Source organism: Meleagris gallopavo, chromosome 2, assembly GCF_000146605.3.
Source record: "Meleagris gallopavo isolate NT-WF06-2002-E0010 breed Aviagen turkey brand Nicholas breeding stock chromosome 2, Turkey_5.1, whole genome shotgun sequence".
Lineage (NCBI taxonomy): Eukaryota > Metazoa > Chordata > Aves > Galliformes > Phasianidae > Meleagris > Meleagris gallopavo.
In genome coordinates, this window is record NC_015012.2 from 82,117,169 (window position 1) to 82,140,483 (window position 23,315).

Below are 23,315 nucleotides of genomic sequence, written 5' to 3' on the forward strand. Positions count from 1 at the left end.
AAAAAAAAAAACAAAAAATGAGAAGATTATTGCTGTAAAAAATTTGACAGCAGTTGATGGAGCGCAGTCAAGAGCATCTGGTAGAGAAGCAGTTGCTTCCTATGTATTCTTATCTTAAACCAAGACACAGTAAAAAGGCTTAAGAGGGATGCATTTCAAAACCTCATTTATTAGCAGGCTTATTCAACAGCTGCAGAAAGCACTAACTCAGAATGGGCACTTATATTTGGGTTTGGGTAGGGTCCCTCTTATCTGGTAATTCCATGGGACAGAGTATCTTGGAAATACTCCTCCTTTGTCAGGGATGGGCTCATAGTCTCTGCAGTTGTGTCTTCTGTAAATATTCATATATGGGTCTTTTTTAGATGGGGAAGTCTACCAAGTGGTATTTTGGGGATATAGCTTGAAAATTGTACTATAGTAAAGTACAGCAGTAGGTCATATGCTGGCAATCAATCTCCAAACCAATCTCCAAATAGGTATTTTTTCCACAAGTCTGTGAAGAGTGTGTTTATATTTATCAAGACAGACACTAAACAAGGTTCCCCTGCCTGACTTGACAGAAGATGAAGGAAAAAAAAACAACAGCAGAGAATTAGAGTTGTGCTAGTAGCAGCATCTCCTAATGTGATTGGATGGGATTGAAGAGGAACCATTCCAATCCCTACCATTCCAATGTTGAACCAGGCAAACAGAGGACACTTCTGTCTGGACAGAAGAGACTAACAGGTACTGAAAACTGTCATATACTGATTGAGCTTTGCTGGCTTGTCTTGGAAAGGAACTTTTAGCTCTCACCAAAAAAAGTAGGAAAATCATTTTTCCTCAGATGTACAAAACTGTAATCTGAAAAGGGTAAAGTGAGCTAGAGTTCACTGTTCTTTCCAATAATACATAATAAAGTTTCCAATAATACATCAGTTTTGATTCAGAACAGCACATGTTGACACTTTAAAGACCTGAAATTACCTTTTATATCCTGAAATTACTACTTTTTTTTTTTTGAGGATTTAAAGTGATGTTTCCCAGATAGATTAACTGCGTTCTCCAAGTTTTTAAACTCTGCAAAAATATTTCCATCAGCACTGAGTCACTATAAAGCCATTACCCCAAATCACACTATTTGTTCAAAACCTGAACTAAAGATAGCAAAATTGCTCTACCTCAATAACGAAGTGCATGCTGATTGTAACAACACCCTTTCATTTATTTGCTTATGTTTTTTTTTCCTAATCCCTGTTTATCTTTCCTCTTATTTTGAAAATACGCACACTGATTTAATCCAATGACCATTAGAGCATCTTTAAACTGCATGTTTTCTGTACAAATCTGTAATTACTTGCTTGGCAAATGTTTTTCTGCCCTCCTACCCCTCCTCTTTCCTTCTCCCTCTTTTAGGGCTCTTGCTTTAAAAGCATAAACCTGCCTGGCCTGCACCTGTGCAACTGAGTTGAATCTTTGTAACCAAAGCTAACTTATTCCATACAAGGTGAAACTCCAGTTCTGTGACATAGTTTTTCTGGTCAGTGGGACCCTGTAAAAGGAAAGCCACTAAAAATCTATCACGTGTCAAGTTCAGTAAATTTCAGACATTCTAAGGTAGAATTTCAGGTATGTTGGCAGCATAAGCAATTCAGGATACAGTACGCAATAGATGCTTGAAGAAAATATCTTTCCAGTGTTGCTGTTTTGGTGCTGGTATAAGTGTGGCTATTTGCTGGAACATCCTGAGAAGTGGTGTATTTCACACAGGACTGCAATAAATCCCACCTTGGTCAGTACTGGAAGGGGGTAGAATAGAAATGCAGAATGATATCTCCTTGTCTTAATGCCATTAACTCAGCTGAATCAGTTGCTAACTTTGAGACTGTACTTGCATTACCCGTAATATTACTACCCCGAGCTGACAAAGTCATATTGAAATGATCCTCCAAGGGCTACCTGAAAGACCCTTCTGGCTATTTTTATCTCTACAGCCTGATGTCAGATGGCTGCACCATTTCAGGGAAAAAAAATCTGAAACAGAAACATGAAGTATGAGCTGTCACAGTCAGTTACAGCCTAAAATTGTTCAATCAAAAGCAAAGTATGGAAACCAATGGGATGTTCTTTGTCAGATGAAGTGAGATAAACAAAATCTGACATTAGTATAAATTGTCCCAATGCTGGTAAAGTCAATAGAAGTGGCCTGTTTATGCCAGTAATCTACTTGGCTCAGTGCCTAGTGGTATTGCCTCATGGGACACCTGCAACACTAACATTCACTGCATTTTAAGGAACAGCAATCATATGGACATGTAGAGCATACACATTCCTAAAAACACACTGTCAACAAATGATAAAAAAAAAGAAGAAAAGCTATTTGCATTGGTTGGTAACAGTAGGTAAATTCAAACAGTCAGATCCAAGGAAATTAGAAGAAAACCTCACTGGATTGGAGTGTTGTTGGACAATGTTCTCTCATTGATAGATAAATTCTGAGGATTTTTTTTTTCCAAGTAATTAACTAGTAGCAAAATATTTAAGTCATTAGTTAGTTTTTACCATACAATTAATTGATAAAGAAACAAAACATAAATTAGTGCTGGGTTGCTGGAGTGGCAACAGTTAAATGAGAGACCAGACTTCTTAGTTGAAAAATCATGTTTTGTCCAGTCAGAGCTCAAACTGGTTCACAGTTATGTCACAGCCAGAGGAGGGCCAAGAACTAGAAAAAATAGTCTTCAAACTTGTAAACAAGTATACACTTGCTAAAAACTAATGCATTTCCCAGATTTTTGTTTATTTTCCTATATGACAGGTGGGCAGAGTTTTACAGTAAAATACTGAAAATTATTTAGTTTCCCTATGCATTAAATCTTGTGCTTTTTATTCATTATTTATGGTTGTTGTATTAATAAATGACCAATATTTGACTCTACATTTGTATAGTACATTCAAGTAATACTCTAAAACTATGCAGAAATCTTTTATATTTCTGCCTACATTTAAAAATAGAATTATGAACAAATTTCATGAAGAAGTTCCAAGTCAGCAAAAAAAAAATCAAACTCTAGTCTTCACTCTCTGTACTGATACTACCTTAACAATAGTATGCATTTAATTAATGATTCTACTTGACATTATGTACAAAAAGCTCTAATCATGGAAGTTTGAATAATCTAAAACCCATCCCCAACAAGATTTCTCTGCTGGAAGTCTAATTTCAAAATGTCAACCAAAGCTGAGGAGCCATATATTGCATGCTCATTAAGTGTAATAAAACCATCACAAACTTCTCAAAATCTCATATTATCTCGCCCATAGCCCAGGAATGATTATGCTCCAATAGAAGAAAAAAAAAAAAAAGCTGCCTTTCATGCTATGTGATATATGGCAAATGAGGCTTAATCAGGATAACTGCTTTCATCTGCTTAAGTGTATAGTCTATAAACGAGCTTTATCCTTTTCTGGATTAAACAACAATTACCATAAATTAAGTGGCTGAAAATTGGTAAGATTTGTTTGAAATACAACTCTCAAAATCTAAGCTCTCTAGGTATGCTTCTTCACTTCATAATATGTTCTAACCAAGGACCAGCTTAACTGATGCTGAAGGAGCACAGCTGATGTGTTTCGGTAGGCATGAAAAGTCTCTAAATGTATGATTACATCCTACTGGAATCAACAGCACATTTCCATTACAGAACAATAATTAATATCAACAACTTCATGCACAAATGTTTGGTACGCTAAAACCTTTGTTTAAGAAAGTGTTATTGGTGGGTAATTAGGTTTCAAACAGGATCAAAAGTAGAAAGCATTTCTTGAAATTTAAATTATTTTGAGACAGCATGTGAATTCTCCTGGAGCTTCTTTGTATAAGTTAGTCCAGAATTTTTCTTCTCACTGGTTTCAGAAAAGAGTACTCCTAATCACATTTTAACCTGCACTACAGAACTTGACAGTGGGAACTTAAGAATTTATACCTTCTTCACCCACCGACTGGCTCCCAGTATGAAAAAACTCTCTTGTTAGGCATGTTTTGTTGAACTACTGGCTCTGTTACTTTACATTAGATGCACTTCCAGAATACAGACCAGATTAAGCCCTTCAGACTTAGTTTCAGGTTTCTGTGTTACTGCATAAGTCTGGACACCATGCTGGGATGCTTGGCTCAACAGAGATGGATACATTGTTTTTTAAAATCAAGTCTGAAACTGTACTCCGGAATTCTTAAGATTTCAAATATCTATCTTATTTATTTTTTAAAATAAATGGTATCTGTATTCATTTCTGAAGTTAATGTAACATCAAGTGATTGAGTTATTCTTCATGGAGCAAAACTGTGAAACCCATGAAGCTACTAGAGTTGCCACAGAAATGTGACTGAGTTCAGTAAGTTCAGAATATTGTACTCTGAACAATCCTTCACACTCATCACTGGGGGGAACACTTAGTGTTAAGAACACTTCCATTAAAATATGAACATTTTAAAGCTGACAAAGTACGCACCCTTAAGTTAAACTGCTACAAACGCAAGAGCTGAAACTCATTGCTTGTATATTATTATTTTCAAGAAAAGTGTCATGTTATTAAGAAAAGCCTTTGGTTAACTGCTAAACATCATACTAAAGCCCCTTTAGAATACGATATAAAATAATACTTTCTACCCTAGAGGTAGACAAGATACTGAAAATACACTAAGTTAACGAGTCCTCTGTGGCACATAAACTTGTGCTAATATGTAGCAAGATCTGTAATTGAATAACTGAAAAGTTAAATTAACTCAGTGTTACATTGCAAATCCAACATTTCTGAACAACTATTAAGTTTTCTGCATAGATGGCTGACTCTAGAGGGCTAAAGAAAATGGCACAGTCACTTGAGAGAGCAAAGCCTGTCACTTCTTTTCGTAAAATGATTGGAACCCCCACTGTCCCCTGGGAGCCTGTAGGCAAATCAGCCCCACTAGCTGCTTAAAAATGTCAACATGGCAGCCTTGTCAGTATTGTGATTGCTCAGAGAAAGACTTAATAGAAAGAGTAATAAATTCAGCTGGATACAATGTCACGACTACTTAACATAAAACATCACTTGATTCTCTACTCACTGAAAAGCAAGTGTATCATTGCACAAAATAGGACCCAATTCAAGCAGCTTGCTCACGGACTCAAATCACGTTCACAACTTCTTCTTGCCATAAAAGCTACAGGTACTTCTAACAAAAACTGAAATGGCATGAATGTAAGACAAGTGATACAGGAAATCATGTAATATAAAGAACTACTTGCCAAACCAAACATACAGAAAAATATCCAATCCTCTTTTACAGTAAACACTTCACCTGCCATGGCAGATTTTAAAAGGTTGAACATTATTTTGAACTCTGAAATATTTCTGAACTAAGAAAGACTTGTTAAATTAATAAATGTTAATTTACTTCAAATTAAAGGAATACAACTGATATTATGCATTGATATGTACTACAAAATCCCAGAAAAATATTAAATTTGTTTGCTTCCCATGCCCCACCTCACTATTTTTCCATACAAAGAAAAAAATATAAACAGCATATTTTGATACAGTAACCTATACTGTGGGTTCCTCATGCCTCTGAGTTACATTTTCCTGATTCTAATTATCTAAGTATTTACAATATTGTCTCTCCTCTTCATTTGTCGTTATTGGGAATGAGCCAATAATACATTTCATTTTAACATAAGTTTTCTTAAGCTGGTAAATGTAATCATTAAGAGACTGTATTCTGTATTCTAGCCTAAGACGTAGTGACATATTCATACACACTCTCACACACACAAAGAAATATGTGACAGAAATTATTAGAGTTCTTTAGAATTTATTCCAGACTGGAATTATATATTTTCCAGAGAAACATTGCATATTCTCTAAAAATCCAAACAAAGATACAGCTAAAAATATTTTGAATAGAAGACTTCCTCAGAAGGCTATTTTAATATGTGTACTGGGAGCTTCTGTTCAGGAACAATGTTTTAAAAACTAGCTGATCCACAGAACTGTTTAATAAAGTTTATTTTAGCTTTTTTACAATGCTACAACCATTACAACATAACGCCTATTCTAAATGAAAAGCTTTGTAGGGCTCCACAAAACTCACTTCAGATTTAAGGTCTAATTCAGTTGCAGGCACCATCATCTATCAAATGTTGATCGACTGTTCTGTTTACTACAGCTCTATAACAAATGGTTAGATCTTTTCATTAAAAAAAACATCTTAAAAATAAAAGATATCATATGGACTGTTATATGCTAGGCAAAGAAGGGCACCCCACAGTTAAACAGATCATCTTATGGCAAGTGGAATTTTTATTTTTGCTTTTGTCTTATATCTGCTGCAATTATTCTTATAGCTACCTAATAGTAGCTCAAACGTATGATGTATTATTGCTGCAGACACAGTCAATGCAATATTGTGTTCATCTGATAGGTCCTGTGTAAAATACCTTGCTCCAGTTCCAGAAACATTTCTTAAAAGTCCCTGGGCCTTTCTCCACTCTGATGCAACACACATCACTGTATGAAAACCTTTCATTTCCAAAGCTCTGCAGGGTTTTAAGCTTAATTTCAAAGCGCTGCAGGATTTTACGCTGCATAGCCCCCATTATAATCTGAGGGTATTGTGCATTTTAGAAAGTGCTATACAGAAAACCTACCTCTAAATGTGTGTTAGAAGGCAATGTATCCCACATAGGGAATTAAAGAAACTAAAAGAACAGCAATGATGCTATTATTCCTTGAAAAGCAGTGAATAGAAATGAAGAGGAATATATTTGCTAGTATATCCAAACTACTATGTGCAGAGCGCTTGATGCAAAGCAATTGTAAACCAACTGCTTAACCAGACAGTGGAGGGCTTATGGACTGCTTGCATTTTGAAATGAATATGAAGAATTTGAATTAGATTTTAATATCAACATCAGTCTTGATTTTAACTGTTCTGAGCTTTGTCTAGTGAATCATAGTAATATGTGCTGGGTGTGGCAATTTTCATGTAGTTCTCTTAATCTCTTAAAGCTGCTAGTTTACAAAGTTTACTGGCTGTACAGACAAGCCAATTAACAACATTGACCTCTTGTTTGTTTTTAAGCCCAGTCCATAGTTAAACAGATTTAAGAAGATAGATTTCAATAAACATAGATACAGGGCTAGATTCAGGGCACAGACAGGCCAAGAGATGAAGTTCCGAGCATCAGTATGATGCTCTCCATCTCTGACAGCAGAGAGATTAAGAAAAATAATAAAAGGGGCCTTAACCAGTCTGGAAGGTGCGTGTGAAATGAACAGTCTGTTTATTTTTTTTACTGAGTTCCATTTTCTCAATTTAAAATGTTTGATTCTATCAACTGGTAGAAATAACAATATATAGGATATAAGGATAGATTTGATTTTTTCAATAGATAATACTAGATATAAACAAATTAACTAACTCTAAAAGTAAAGTATAGCAAAGACAACACTGTCATTCAACTTGCTAAAGAAAAAATTTTGACAGCATGTAATTTCTCATAGGAGAATGAAGCCACACAGGAACAGGGCAATTGCATGACAGGATGTGTGGTTTTGTGAATGGGCTTCTGGACAGGCCTTCAGAGCTCTTGGCTCTCTTGAAGCTGGGAGTTTTTCAGTCCTATTACTCTGTGCCATGAGAACATCATGTATGCATTACATTGCAATGTGGTTTAGCTTGTAACCTCCCTAGCTACTGCTACTGAATTTTGAATGGAAGACTCTAAATAATAACATTTCTCTATTGGTATTAAGTGTCATATACAGCATCACTGTACAGTATAATTCCATTAAAAATATACAGTGGTATAATTTCTACTTCTCCCACTGCCTTTTGAAACTATATCTCAATAAAGGAAAAAAAAACAAAACATTTATTGAAAAGCACAGCAATGAGAACTGCTTGCTTACAGCGTTAGTCTCATTGGTATATGATGTGAGTCCTACTGAGCTATCATATCTCATAATCACACTTTCCATTACTTCTCATTTTTCTACTTGTGAAGAAGAGCTATTGCATTCAAGCACAGTTATAATGCTTGAAATGTTCAGCATATATTCCTTGACATAGTGTATTTGATCATTTAAATGCAACAACAGAAGATGGCCATTATTCCAAAAGTGCTTATCTGTTGAGAACTATGGAAGTCGGCATAGAAGAATGCTTCAAAAAAAGAGAAAGAATGGACCAGAAGGAAGAGAGAGAGAGAAAGAGAAAGCACATGCACGAATTTCTCTGTCTCTCAAGAAATAAACCAAAAGACAGGAGGAAAAAAAGAAAAAAAGAAAAAAAAACCTGTCCTCCAGTGAAATTTAAATATTGAAAAAAGTCATGTCTGCATCTGGTAAATTTTCTTCACTCTTTGAAAATGGAGAACACTTATGTAGATATCACTGAATTTTGAAATGACAGCTTTGATAATAATGCTGAATGTCATAGAAACAGGGAAGCAAATCTTATGTGGGGCCAAACAAAGAGTGAGGAAAGTCAGACTCAAAATAGAAGATGAATCACAAAGCTACATAAGGAATGAAGATAGATTATAAAAGAAAAAAGAAAAAAAGGGGGAAACTGATGAAAGTAGAGATTGTGACAAGACCATTTCTCTATCTGTAGTTTGGAAACAGATTATTTCTTTTTCCGCACAGAGCAGGAGTAATCTTCACCTAAAGCATTTCTTGGTTCCTACCTATGTGAAATGGCTGTGTTGTAGTTTAGCCTGGCAGGCAGCTAAGCACCACACAGCAGTTTGCTCACTACCCCTCCTACAGTGGGATGGAAGAAAGAATTGGAAATAAAATAGAGCTTGTGGGTTGAGACTAAAAGTACTTACTAAGACAGAAAGTGGGGGGGGGGAGAAAGAGGAAAATAGCAATGATAATGACACACACATATATAAATATTGATATTTCCACAATATAATTACCACCTGCTGACCACTGTCCATCCACCCTCCTCACCCCCAGTGATCAACCCCTCAACCAGCTCCCCACAGCTTTATGGCCTTCCTCATGATGTTAGGCATTATGAAATAACCCCTTGGACACTACAGGCTAGCGACAGGCTAGCTCTGCCCACACTCACCCTCCTGCAGCACCATAATGGAGGCAGTGATTGGCCATTCCTGGGCTCAGTCTGGTACTGCCCCTGCCACATACCTCTTGCTCAGCAACAATCAAAAACATCAGTGTGCTATTAATGCTGTCTCAGCTGAAACGTGGATAAGCCAGGAGGTTCTTCTTCCCTCTTCAGAGTAATTAGACTTAATGCACGTGGTATTCAAAAAAAGAAACCCTTCACTCTGCCTAAGAAGTGAACTGTGTATTTCAACTAGGAATTGAAATTATATTATGTGCCCCTCTTGTTCCCAAAACCAGCAGTGCCTCAACTGTTTTGACAAGGAGAATTTCCCCAAGAGTTATGAGTGCATAGTTGTCCTATCTAGTGAACATGTTGGGCTGTTGTTTTCTAGTCATATTCTTTATGCGCTGAAAAACTCTAGATGTAATTAAAGACAATAGGTATTGCTAGTAACACATTATCTTCGTTTTCAGCATTTTCTCCCTTTTTAAATAGAAATCATGAGCACAGTTGAAATCTGGTTATTTTGAAATGTAGATAATGATAAATATCAAGCAAAATACAGCACTGTACATAAAGTTTGAGGAATCAGATGTCTGCCATACAGCTTCAGACTGAAAGGAAATGCCACTGTTATAATTTTCAGTGCGAATAACTTCAGATTGTTTCTAAGTAAAACAATTATCATTGATTGAATCTAAGCATTTTATTATATTCAAATTATGACTTATTAAATAATGCATTAGTAGCTTTTTAAAGAAAATAAAAAGCCTTCAGTTATTTTAAGTTATTAATCGCATGGCTAACCAAGTGATTAACCCCTGACTCTATGTTTAACTGAGTCTCATATTAAAAATTTAACACATATGGAATGCAAATGGCTCTCATGTAAAACAAAACACATTAAGAATATCTGCTGACAAAAATTGTATCTCAGTGGGAAGGGGTAGATTTTTAGCTTTTATGGAGCTATCTGTGTGGAATACAGAACACAGACGCTAAAAATCAGTGAATACTTAAGACAGAACAGGGAGTATCATTGGGGAAGTAGGAAACGCAGCTCGTCTAGTGTGGCCACATGCATGGCCTCTTCACTTGTATTTCCTAAATTCTAACTTGTGAACCCTGTTTACAGTATTTTGTTTCTGGAAATAGTTTCCGTTGGACTTCACGTTAGGAGCATGGGGTCAACCCTCCAATGCTCCAGGAACGCAGTCACTTCCTCTGTAGGAAATCACCATGAAACAAAACCTACCCAGCTGGCCACAGCCATGTATGGATTTGAATATGTAGTTGGATGCTGTCTCTATTTCTTACAAAGTTCCAGTGCCTTGCAATTATTAGAAAATTGTTCTAATTGTAATTGAATACTGAAGAAAGCCTATATGATCGTAACATAATACCCATATCCTGTAAATTTTCTTTACTCTTTGGAAAATGGAGAAGGCCTGTCTAGATGTCACAGAATTACAAGATGTTGGCTGTGATAACAGTATTGTTATTTGTACCCATCTGTATGCACAACAGGAGTTGAGACTTTTTTTCTAGTATCTGTTTCACTGGTATATCAGCTTTGTAGGCCTACATACTTAACTACTCAAATCTGCTTAACATGTGGAATGCTCAGCGCATAACGCTTTCAGATCAGTCAGAAGCCTTTGCTAATGCAAACAAACAAACAACATTATTTGATTCCACTGATATATGACTGTAATCAATTAGAACAAACTTGTTTTTACAGCACTACTGTCTCCAGTACAGCTTTCCCCTCTAGGATATACCAGCCTCACTATTTTTGTTGGGCAGAAACAAAACATTTTCTTTCACTCTATTATACCTGATGAGAGTTTCAGATCCAGCTTTCTTCAGAACGTCCACTGCTTCTGTGCAACACTTAACATTCCTAAGGTCAAAATTATCAGCTATCTCACTACGCTGAAGGTGTCCTCAACTTTTTCCCAACCTTCATGCTTCTATGGGAGAGCTGACAGATCTTAATGTGCTGACATTGAGAAAATAGTACAAGGCTAATATATTTGCTCAGGCTTTTCCCTGTGGGAGGTGTGAGTACAAACTAAATTGAGGGTCTGACTGGAGGGAGAAATAAAAAAAAAATACATGTTAATAAATTAAATTGAAAATTTGTTGATGTTGGAAATACTCCCAGAGCCTTAATGATAGGTTTATTTTTTACATCAACAACAATAATTAATAATTAATGATACACGTCTCTCAGATGCATCTTGGCAACTAAAATTAGTAAGTGTAAAATGTTAACTAAAAATGCAAAAATGTTAAAATAAATGATTTTAAATTACATACTTGCATGAATGTCTCCTCCTAGGAAATCTCCCAGACTACGTCCATGCATCAAATGACAATGTTAGAAACAAATTACTGCTGGAAAGTTTATCTGTATTCTCTCCACTCCTCTGCTGGGAATTCCCTTAGCAGACTCTGTGATCTATGCAGATCAGATCACTTTGCCTGCAGAGCCTACTACTGAAATCAGTGCCATCCTCTGCACACACAGCAGCTTTCTAAACTGATTGCACTAGCAGGTTTAGATCATTGCGGGGTAGCAATTTTCCAGTGTGCTAGAAAGCACAGTTTCTTTTCCTATAGTTAAAAACTGAATAATATTACATTTCAGATGTACTATTTTTTAGAAGCAACTGAAAACAAAGGTATTGCCAGGGTCAGAGAAACTGACTGTCACAGCATTGCGCATTTGAGCCTAACAAGTCTGTAGAAGAAATAAGCTAGGGAATGCACTGCAATGCTGTTTCATGCATTCATAATCATCTATTTTTATTTTCTTTTCTTCAAAACAACTGGTATGCTTTCCAGAAAGTTAAGCTTTCACAGCATGCTTGCAGGTGTTTCGCGCATAAATTTCCAGAAAAGACAAGTGAATCCAAGTCACTCAAGCCAGTCCTAGTTGACACATGATAAAATTTTAATTTCAAAAGGACCATCAGATGAGTCTAGCAAAGCCCATACAAATCATTTAAGATGGGTAACACTGAGAGACTTCCAAGATCTACTTGTGCTATGGGCAATACACACATGCCTCAATTGAAAATCTACATAGAGCTTTTTTGACAAAAAAAATTCAACATTCAGTTTCGTATCTGCTTTGCATATCATGCAGTATTTAGTGAGTACTGAAACTTCAATGAACTAACACCTCCAGAGGCTCAAATATGCAATCAAGTTGTCATGGGATAACAAGCGAGATGTATTGATAACTTGCGTGCATGCTCCTAGCCATGGCAACTGCAAGGCAGCACAATTTCGATTAGTTCTAATTGATTTCAAGCCTTGAATTTTGTATTGGCAAATTGTGTGCCCAGAGACTAATGACAACTCAACACTTTGGAATCATCCTATCTGTAATTGATTGACAATTTCCTACAAATAAATGGACATGTTTTATTGTTTAGCAGCCACTGATTAATGAGGATAGACATGTTCTCTAGGTATTTAATGGAATGTGAATCAGTCTTCTCACTTAAGTTTAACAATCTGTCAAGAATATATTTTGACTGGTGGCATATAATGTAGTTGAGTCCTCCTTCCAAAAGGAAAATCTTTTAGAGACAAAGGGAAACAGACATTTGATCAGGTTTAAACTCTTACAAATAGGTTTCTGGAGAGATTTTATGGAATGAGGTTTATGAATAGTTACAAGAGACAAACTCAGTCTAGCAGCAGTTCTATAGTTAATGCTGCACTGATAACAAGGTCTAACTATGATTCATAGCAAAGCCGTTTTACTTCCATTGTAGTATGACTGCAAAGCCTTGTGAGATCATTCAGTTCAGAGAAACATTATTACTATCCTGTATTTACTTTTAAAGATAAGCAGTGCTAAAATGAAGGTTTTATAGCAATAATTAAATCGCTAGCACTCAAGTCTGAATTCTGACTGACTTAACATAAGAGGATATGCTCTAAAGACAGACTTGAAAGCTATTTTAAATATAAGGAGTGTAAAATCTCAATGCAAATAACAACAGATTTAAAATTAATCCTATCCTTTTAAAACCCAAGGTGTATAGGTTCTGACACATTGCTTTTTGCTGTGTATTGCTCCGTTAAGGTTGTTAAGAAAACCATTTTCATTTTAAGCCTTCACCTAACTTTAAGTGGTATTTAAAGAATAATAATCCATTTCCTACCTTAGAGAAATTATTTAATAAACACGGGATAGTTTGAAGATCTGACTTTTTATGAAATAAAGAGCACAGAACACTAATTATATGCCATACTACTAATTAGAGAAAGAAAGAGAGATGTAATCACTTACTAATGCAAAAACATTTTGTGCCAACCTTATTCATACTTCCTTCCAACTGCTGGACTTTTTGTGCCAGATACATTTCAGTTTTCTTCAGAAAAGAAAGACACTAGCATGTTTTCCATCCTGTTTTTAAACCCACAACTCTAGTGCAAACTGAACTTTCTTGACATTTCAGAAATTCTATCAGTTTTAACAGCGTGAGTCCTTTTTATTACAAACATGTACATTTCCCTGCGGTTTTGCAAATCTCACAATTACATTCATTTAAAACGTTCATGATTATAGCTAAATGCACACTTCTTAAACTTATCTTTACAATTTTCTTTCAACAAGTATTCTAAGCATGATTTTCTATTAAATTCCACAAAATATCTACTTATTCATCCACAATGTCAGTTTTATACAAATTGTGACAAAACCATCAAAAGAGAAAAACACTAAAACACAGTTACTGTCAAATTTATCAGCACCACATTTGATGCCTACAGCATGACTCACTGGGATTTAAGGTAACAAGAATGTGTATCTGTTACAATTGAAAAGATTAACACAGTGAAAGGAATACAGGAATGTAAGAGAAAAGGGACCAGTGCCCATAGGATGGTACTTCACAGGAGAAGTAAAGGTGCTCACTCACCTCTGAAGATCTAGATTCACAGAAAGGACCCCGCAAGGAGGGATCTCCAACCAGAGGTCCTTCCATAGAGGCATTCAGCCCTTAAAATGGGGTCTAGGAGATGTGCAGCCAGGCTCCACCCCTTATGGTCACACAGCTGAACCTGTGCTCTCAGGGCTGACCAGGCCCTTACCCAGATGATCAATCAGTGGTTCAGGCTGTGCCTTAATAGTTCCCACACAGTGTCCAAGAAAACAAATCTAAAAGATCATGTTTCAGCAAGTCTAAAACTAGAGGCACTGAATGCATTTTACACTAATACCAAAAAGGATCTCTGGGTACATTATTTTGATGCCTAACTGTAACTAGGAGTTTAACAAGCCGAGCATCCCTATTGTGACTAAGTCCCACTGTGATCTACAGCATCTAACACTTTTTTCTCATGATGTTATAAGTATACTAGGATCACATTTAGTGAATGCCAACTTCAAGGGGTTCTGCATATGTGACCTCTGTTATTTCATTAGAAAGAAAAGGCAGGAAAGGACAGGATTTGGTGATTATTCTTGAGTTTCCACCTAGTTGCTAAAAAGTAAAGAGTAAATGTAAAGTGTAGGCTAACTTGCAATTGGCCAGGGCAAAACTTCTTGCGCTTCTGGAGCAATTAGTTCTGACTGCTGTTCCAAACAGCATTCTGGATTAGTTTGATTGCATTCCGCAAAAAAGAATTCACTTCTCCCTTTCCTCCATCTCCCCCTGCTCCCCCCCTCTCAGTAAAAAAGTGAACTGATTTACTTAGGAGCTGTTTCCAGACCTGAGTGTACTTCAATGATAACACAAATCTCACAATTCATTTACATACCATCTCTTAAGCCAGCTCTGAGTCTGATTCTGTGAACTTCTATGTAATTTGTTTCAGAGTGAAATATGTAGTATATAAAGAAAGAATGCTCATTTTCTAGTTTCTAATAAGACCAAACGAAGAACCTGATCAATCCAGAATTCATTTACCTTAACTGCAAGATATGGGGGCCCAAAACCTTATATAGGTCAACAAAAGAAGAGTTAACTGTAAAAATGAACTTCATAGTGTATGTCAAGGTTAAACCATACCATATGTTCCTGAAAATATGCAGACACAACAGGGAATTGTAGGGGAGTATAAATAAAATCTAGTACAATAAGTAAATAACCTTTTGTACGAAATTTACACCATTGTTCTTTAAACAATAATCTTACAAAAGAATTTATGCTTTCTAATGTTTTATTTTGATATAAATAAAAAGTAATGATTTTATACAGATTGTTTCAGAACATGAGCTTTACACTACATTTACCAAAGAATAGTATTTTTAATGTATTATTTTACCAGATATTTATATCAAAAACATCTTGATATAATTTTTGTATCTGTTTTGGTACATATGGCAAGTGAATTGTATGCCTGCCTTTTCAGACATGGTAATCCACATAGAAAACTTCACATTGGAGAAGCAACCTTCATACTAGAATGAAAATAACCAAGCTGCTATTACTGTTACTGCTATTGTTCAAAATGTTTAGCTTTGTGAAGTATATTCCTATGACACCTTCATTTAAAAATATTTTTACTGTAGTCACTTATAAGTGTTTATGTTTTCCACTTTTTATTTAAGATCATTGTTACATAAATGAAAACACATTTGTCTGTAGGTCAATCTACTTCCCATTGACTGTTATTCTATTTCCACTAGAATTCAACAAACAAGCAACAAAGAAATAGAGAATAGGTGTGAAGCCCAGAATAGCTACTTGAGTCATCAACAGATTGTCTGAAATGATTCAAACAGGTGTTTATAAGAGAATGAGCTCAGGACTGTGGGGGTGAATTCCAGAAGAGATCAAACTATTCTAAAAAGGTCCTGAAGAACATGGAAAAAACAAACAAACAACTCCCAGCACATACTATTTTGAGAACAGCAGGACAGCAGAGGGTAAAGCCTGGTCTGTTTACTTTGGGCTGAGGAAGGACAGGTAAGGCACACACTACAGTACCAAACCCAATGCTACAATAAGGGAGGAGGGAACACAATGCATCAGCACCGTGCCTCTCAGCATGTCTGCGTGAGCGGTTGGATGGGTGAAGACACTCACCAGCTGAGAGCTGTTGGAGCTGACACAGGTGTGAGTCATGGGTCACACGTTCAAAAAACATTGTTTTTTTTTAATTAAATTAATTAAAATTATTAAATTCATTTAAATGAGCTCCAATAAAATCTTCAACAACGTTTTTATATCTAGACCAGGAGGTCACAGGCAGATGAGTAAACAACTAAAAAGATAAGAAACAGGTTGGATTGGGTGGCAATTTACCTGGAGGCAAATAACAAGTGGAGTACTACAATGACCTGTCTTTAATGTCATTGGCAGGGAATAGGCAGCAAAGTTCTTGTTAAACTTTGAAGATAGGACCAAACACGGTCAAGGGCAATGTTGCCATCTAGAGAGAGCTAAAGGTGCTGGAGGGATGGGGAAGTGAACTGAATATGAGTCAACAGTGTGCCCTGGCAGCACAATTGGTCAAGCGCATTCAAAGCTGCATCAGCAGGAGCACAGGTAGTATACTGACAAATGGTTTTCCTCCCTTTTTCAGCACTCATTAGATCACATTTAGAATATCATGTCCAATACAATTGGGACACCCAATACAAGAAAGTCTTATGGTGAATTTAGCAGAGTCCATGAGTATGGTTTGGAGCTAGAACACATGCATTGTGAGGAAAAACTGAAGAAGGTGTGCTTGCTTAGCCTGGAGAAGACAGGGCTTCAGGGGCACATAACACCAGTCTGTCAGTGCCTACAGAGAGCTGATTGAAAAGATGTACCCAATGTCTTCACAGAGGTTTGGGTTGGGATGACAAAGGACAATTAACACAAATTGAAACAAGAAAAGTCCAAAGAAGGTACATGCAAATGCCTTTTAGCTGTGAGAATAGTCAAGCATTGGGGAGTTTCTCAAGGTTTCATGCAGTCTCTACAATTGGAGATTTTCAAGACATGACTACATAAAGTCAAGTCTTTAACTCTGGATAACCAGTTCTGACCTTACAGCTGACTCTGGTTTGAGAAGGATGTAGAACCAGATAAACTTCCTAACTGAAAATTTCTGTTATTCTAAAATAGGTCACAGAGTTCTGATCAGGGTTCTGGGGACTGGAAGCACAGATTACATGCTGATAATGTCTACCCAATCTCTTTCTTTAGCCCACATAAAATTGAAATGTCTAGTTTGTTTAGAAGCAGCAAAGTGAATGATAAAGTTGATGTATTTTGAGAAACGGAGTGGCAGGTACTTATGAGAATGTTACCTTTCCCACTGAGGCAGGTTAACAGTAGAATGAATGACAATGTTTAATGATCTTGAGTAAGAAAGATCTGCTCCCAGAAGTTCGCTTGAGAATCTAAAAAAAGGTAGCTAATTCCACTTATGTCAACAGGTTTGGTCAGAATTTGGCATGGTGAAACAGTATTGCTTAAGCAGACCTATTCCTGTAATATTTATGTTAAGTGGGCTCTTCAGTTAATTGTTCCTGAGTTCCCAAATACACAGCAGGCAGATGTGTGTGGTGCAGTGTACTCTGAGAGATGACCTATTTAACTGTGGGTTTCTGTGAGATTTGACCTATTCTGTTCAATAAACTGTTGCACACAAAGAAATAAATGACAGTCAGCAGAGAAAGTGACAACTGGGTACTGGCAAAAAAATGGAAGGACATATTTGCCCAGGCCTTATTGATTAAGTGGATGGTATCATCCTAAAGATCTCAGAGCACGAGCTCAAGTACAGAGTTCTACTGCTTGAGACGCTGAATTCCCTACATTCTCATTGATTTTCTAAAACAGCCTTAATGCTGTGTTAGCATCATTTCTCTGTTCATTCCATCTGCTCTTAGGTCTCCCCTGCTGTTTCCTAGGAGATATATTGCCATGATGCCTGCATCTGTAAGGTGGTGGCAGATATGGGGCAAGAGTCACATGGTTAGAGACAGTACTAATGCCACCTGAACATTTGCTGGGTTCTCAGGGGATCCCTCCACCCACTGTTTCTCAAAACCTGAGGGAGTCCTAGTTACACAGTCAGCTGCTTCAGAGTGCTGTGGGAACGTGCCACTGTGGCTTCTCAGCTCCTTTCTACTCCTATTTGACTCTTTTGCTTAAATGCCTATTTAAAAACAAACAAAAAACAAAGAAAACCTAAAACTGGGTTTATTTTATCCAATTGGCCTATTTAGTGGCCACTCAAATCTTGTAATCTATAAAATTTTATGATTTTTTTTTTGCTTGTTCACAATACTTTTATTAAGACCACTGTTTGTTTATGTTACGTGCTTTTGGTGGTCAAAGACATCAAATTCTAAAATAACTGCATTTTTTAACCTACTTTCAGGGGAGATTAATTCCAAAATGTAAATAGCAAGCATAATAAACTGGATATTGCAATTAAACAGGGTTGATACAGAATATCAGGGTTGCTAAATGTTGCCTTATTCCCAAACATCTTTCCTGGTATTCCCTGGCACATACAGGTCTGACTAACAAAATGTACAGGGTTTTATGACATTTCTAAAAATATGCCTATTTTTTACAAGTGACCCGAATTCCAGCAATGAACTCAAATATGATCAGAAACAGACAGTATAGAAAATAATTAACTTTTACCCATTTGTAAATATAACTTATTTGGAGTAGAGAATCTGTTCATTAAATGGGATCAGTAGCATAAATAAAGATGTATTGTTTTAGTGCCAAAGGTCCACATATAAAATAAATAAAATCATTTTCCTGATGGTAAGAACATTAAGAAACAGATAATATAGTAAGAGTTCCATTACAGTGAAATTTAAAAATCACTGATAGATTTCCCCAAAGAAAGCTGTCAATCTCTTCAAATTAAAAGCATATTGCTTTTGTAGATGTAAGTATATCTCACAGTATTTGTGAAATAACAGATACTTGAGCAGTTAGGTTATATAAGAAAAGTGTTACCTTTCCTTAATTTGGGAAGCTTCATTTCAACATTACAACTAGATTCAGCTGTAAAAAGGCTATCCCTGGTGTATCAATAACATTACAGGTATCCTCACATTTAAATTAGATTATGTGGCAAACATCTAACATTAAGTTTTACTTTGGACATGAAAACAAGAAACATGAAAACAAGAAACATGAAAACAAGAAAGAAGCATCAAAATTAAATTTATAAGCCTATCATACTCAGTATAGCACTGATTATATTGAAACATGATATGTAAGTAAATTTATAATATTATTGCAAACTCATCCTTCAGTGAACTGTGCTTCAAAATGGAATCTGACAAAACAGAAATCTCTTACAAAGTTTGATTAAGGCAGCTCTGAATAAAATTCTGTGTTTGGAAAATCTTGGGGAAACATACTGAAAAAGGCAGAACATTTCTCAGATAGGCCCTCCAATAAAATGCACAACAAGTTCGGCATTTATGCTGACAAACTTTTTTTAATTTTTTTTTACTTTGCTATTTCAGTCCAAATTTTCCAAGAGGAACCATACTCCCTCCTAGATCAGTAAGAATTCTACAACTAGATAAGATGCCTCGTGACCTAGACTTCTGGTCTAATGTTAGTGTCCTCAAGTTACATTTTACATACTGAAACAGGAGAAAAAATCACTTTTAAAAAAGGAATATAAGAAATGGAAAAACTATGCTTTCCTCTGTAAATAATGTGGCCATTCTGCCTATGGGAAGTACCATATTCTTTTTTCACTGAGAAAGGCAGAACTCAGTTGAGCTATCAAGAGTGTAATATTCAAATGCAGTTCTCACTAAAAGAAGCTTTTATAAAAACATCAAGAATGTATTCAACCTTAAAAGAGCACATCAAAACTCAACATGCCAAGTATCTATGATTTACATAAAGCAAAAAGTAAATAAAAGAGAACTTACACTTATTCAGACCAAGAGAGTCAATATTTTTTCTGCCATAAATGTCAATATGTACATTAAAAAATCTTATGTATAAAATAAATTTCCTGGAGATGGGATAGCTTTGAAATTAACAGAAGTGGTGGATGTTGTGTTCAATGTACATAACTATGAACTTCACCAACTGACAAAATCCTGTTTGTCATAAATGCACACTCAGTACACTTAATTCACACATGATTCAAATTTAAAATTGAATTCACCTTTATCCAGATTTACAAACATTCAATCTCAAAGGGAATATGCACACATTGTATGGGGCTGCTGAATCACGGCCTGAACCTTTGATTGATCACCTGAGGTGAGCAATGAGTCAGCCACGGGAGCACAGGTGAAGGCAATTCACCTGTGCTGCAGGAAGGGGGTGGAGCCTGGCTCCACCTCTCCTAGACCCATTTAAGAGCTGACTGCCAGTGGGGAAGGATCTCTCTGGAGATCTGCTCCGTCAGGAGTTCATCTCACAAGCCCAGGACAGGGTGAGTGACTTTCTCTCATTTCCTCTAATATAAATTATATTAGCCAAGCCCCTGGACAGACAGATGGATGGACGCGCGCACACACACACACCCCACCCACCATCTGTATATCCATTGATTAAACACACATATAGCACTTGGGACAGTTTAAACTCAAACAAATCCAAAGCAAAGGAAAAGCAGAGCATTCTTCAATTCTGTGAACATCAACAGCATCATATGGTTAACTACTTAGATGCCCAATAACAAGCAAATTGCAAGATTAAGAATGGAACAGAATAAATAAGCAGTCAATTACAGCATATCATATTTCTCAAATTCTCTGATACATTAAAATCACTGATCTCATCTTCTGACCATAAAATACCATCACAGTCTTTAACATAGAATAATAATTTTTAAAAGTTGACTTGAATATTACATTATTCTGGATAAAGTATTTTCCAAGATTTCACTCAAACCCTTCAAACAAACCCTAAAAACATAAATTATTTTGGCTTGTGGTAAATAACAAAATCCTAGAAACAAAATCTACAATGTTTTTCACCAGGAAACACAGATCTTTCTGAAGTTCTAATTTCCATATTTAATTTTCCAGCTCAGCAAAATGAAAACATATTTTTTCCTACAGATGTCAGTATTGTAACCTATATCTAAAAACTAAAAATCAAACACTGACTTCCGATGGTCATATACGAGCACTAAAAATAAAGATTCTAGAACTTGTACTGAAAAACATATCATGCCAAAACATATCCTTATTTGCAAACATAGTGAAGTCATACTCAGGTCTGATTGCTTTAATTTGACTAAGCCTTTGCTAAACACTAGCTTTAGCTGGTTGATGGTTTCACAGATTAGTCTCTTGGAGGTACAATAAATTCACAGGTCACTGGACCTGGTGAAAAAAAGACATTTGGTGTGTAACAAGGAATATCTTCAATATAAAAAATATATTCTTCCTTTGATCCATCAGAGGTACTCCCTGTCTAGAAGCTTCCTGGTGCTAAATGTATCAAGAGCAAGACATGGACTCAGAAAGAAGATAAGCTAATAAAAAGTGGTATTTTAGAGTCATTTTTTCAGTCTGTATATTCAAAAACCATGTGACGTGTTGGTTTTTCTGTCAATAATTTTCTCCGGACATCTCTATTCTTAGGATCAGCAGTTCCCAAAAAGAAGTCAACATAATCTCTTCACTTTTAGGATTTCAGCAAGCAGAAGCGAGGGAGATCAAAGAGATTAAGATTCATAAAAAGGATGTTCAGTTCAGTGTTCCCAGTGTAAAGCATTGGAGTAAAGGTGCCAACATACCTCAGGAACATGTTCTCAAATACAGTCATTCTAGCGCACTCAAATGCTAATTCCACGATGGCAATACAGCCTTGAAATTGATAATAACATACTATATATGACTGTGCATGTTAATGTGGAAATTCCACATGGGTTAAATCTTTCTCCTGTCTTCCACTGTTACTGGCATTCTGAAGTTATCTGCGGATGTCCAACTTTTTTCCACTGAACAAAGTCTTTGAGAGTCTCATGGTTTCCTTCTACAAAATAATATTTTTTTGCTTGCACCTCTACAAAATTTCAATTTTAATTAATTTTAATTTCAATTTAGAACATACTAATATCTTAATTTCAATAATTTTGTTAAGTTTTGTATTGGAAATGATAATTTTTGGTTTTGGATATGTTTTTCAAAGTACAGCAATGTAACTCCCATTGAGCTTATGATACTTCTGTCAGCTAAATTTCTAAGAGCTCATCTAAAATTAATAAATGGTTAATTGTAGATTAAATAAAAATTGTAATTACAACAGAATGATGAAGGTATTTCATTGGATTGAGAAAAATCAACACGAGCAGTGCATTATGCAGTATGAAATACTGGGTTAAAGAATTACTTCACAGGTTTTTGCTTACTGCAAACTTCAACACCACTCTATTACCTACAGACCTATCTGCCAGTTATGTTCTATTTTATATTCCAAGCTATCTACAGGTATCTACAGTTAATTTTAAACAGTCATTTGTTGTCACTGTCCAACATCAGTAGGCACTGAGTAGCTCCTCCAAACACTAACACAGCCCTGCTCTGCAGGAAAGAGGCAAATGATTTCTGTGTTCAGAAAGTCTGAGAACAGATTACTAATAAATCAGTAGTCTATCACTAAATAAGATATGCAGGGTTGTTACTTTCTTATAGCTACATCAGTCAGAAATCTATAGCTTGTTACGATGTCTGTGCACTTTTTCAAGAGTAGTACTCTAACTTCTAAGCAATTTCCACTTGCCTTTTGAGTACCAGTGTGTTAATAAAAAGACAAAAAAAAAAAATACAAAACCAAAACTGTAGCACAATCCTATTACAACTATTATAATGAATCCAAATTTGTGCTTTTGATGTTGAGTCTTTGAACTTTTTGCTTTGAAATTTAGTTAGAAAACATACAAGTCCACCACAGAGAGCACAGATTATCCAGAGGGACCAATACCAAAAGGGATTTTTGGAGGGGAAAAAATAACAATGAAACACAGTAAATATTTTCTCTTGTATGTTAGTAGCCTACCAAAAATGCAAACTCCTATGAGTGAAGGACTAAATAAATGCAATTATTTTAAGCAAAACACAAATAAAATAGAAGTATCAATACTTAAGTGCAAATGTAACAGAATCTATCATACCTTGTTATGTGTCTGAGTTTGTCCAACCAGGATAAGGATATTTGATGAGATTATAGACAGGCAGAAATTGATTAGAATTATTGACCTTTCAGATCTGATGTATCTGTTCAAATAA

At 35.8% G+C, this 23,315-nt stretch overlaps 1 protein-coding gene across 1 annotated transcript in view; it reads right to left on the reverse strand.

Moving 5' to 3' along the window:
* The window catches only part of ADGRB3 (adhesion G protein-coupled receptor B3), a 277,241-nt gene that overhangs the window by 67,885 nt on the left and 186,041 nt on the right, over positions 1-23,315 (reverse strand). Inside the window, exon 18 of the mRNA XM_019613580.2 lies at positions 23,201-23,303. Within this exon, the coding sequence (XP_019469125.2) occupies positions 23,201-23,303 (103 nt within the window). The remainder of the gene's footprint in view (positions 1-23,200; positions 23,304-23,315) is intronic.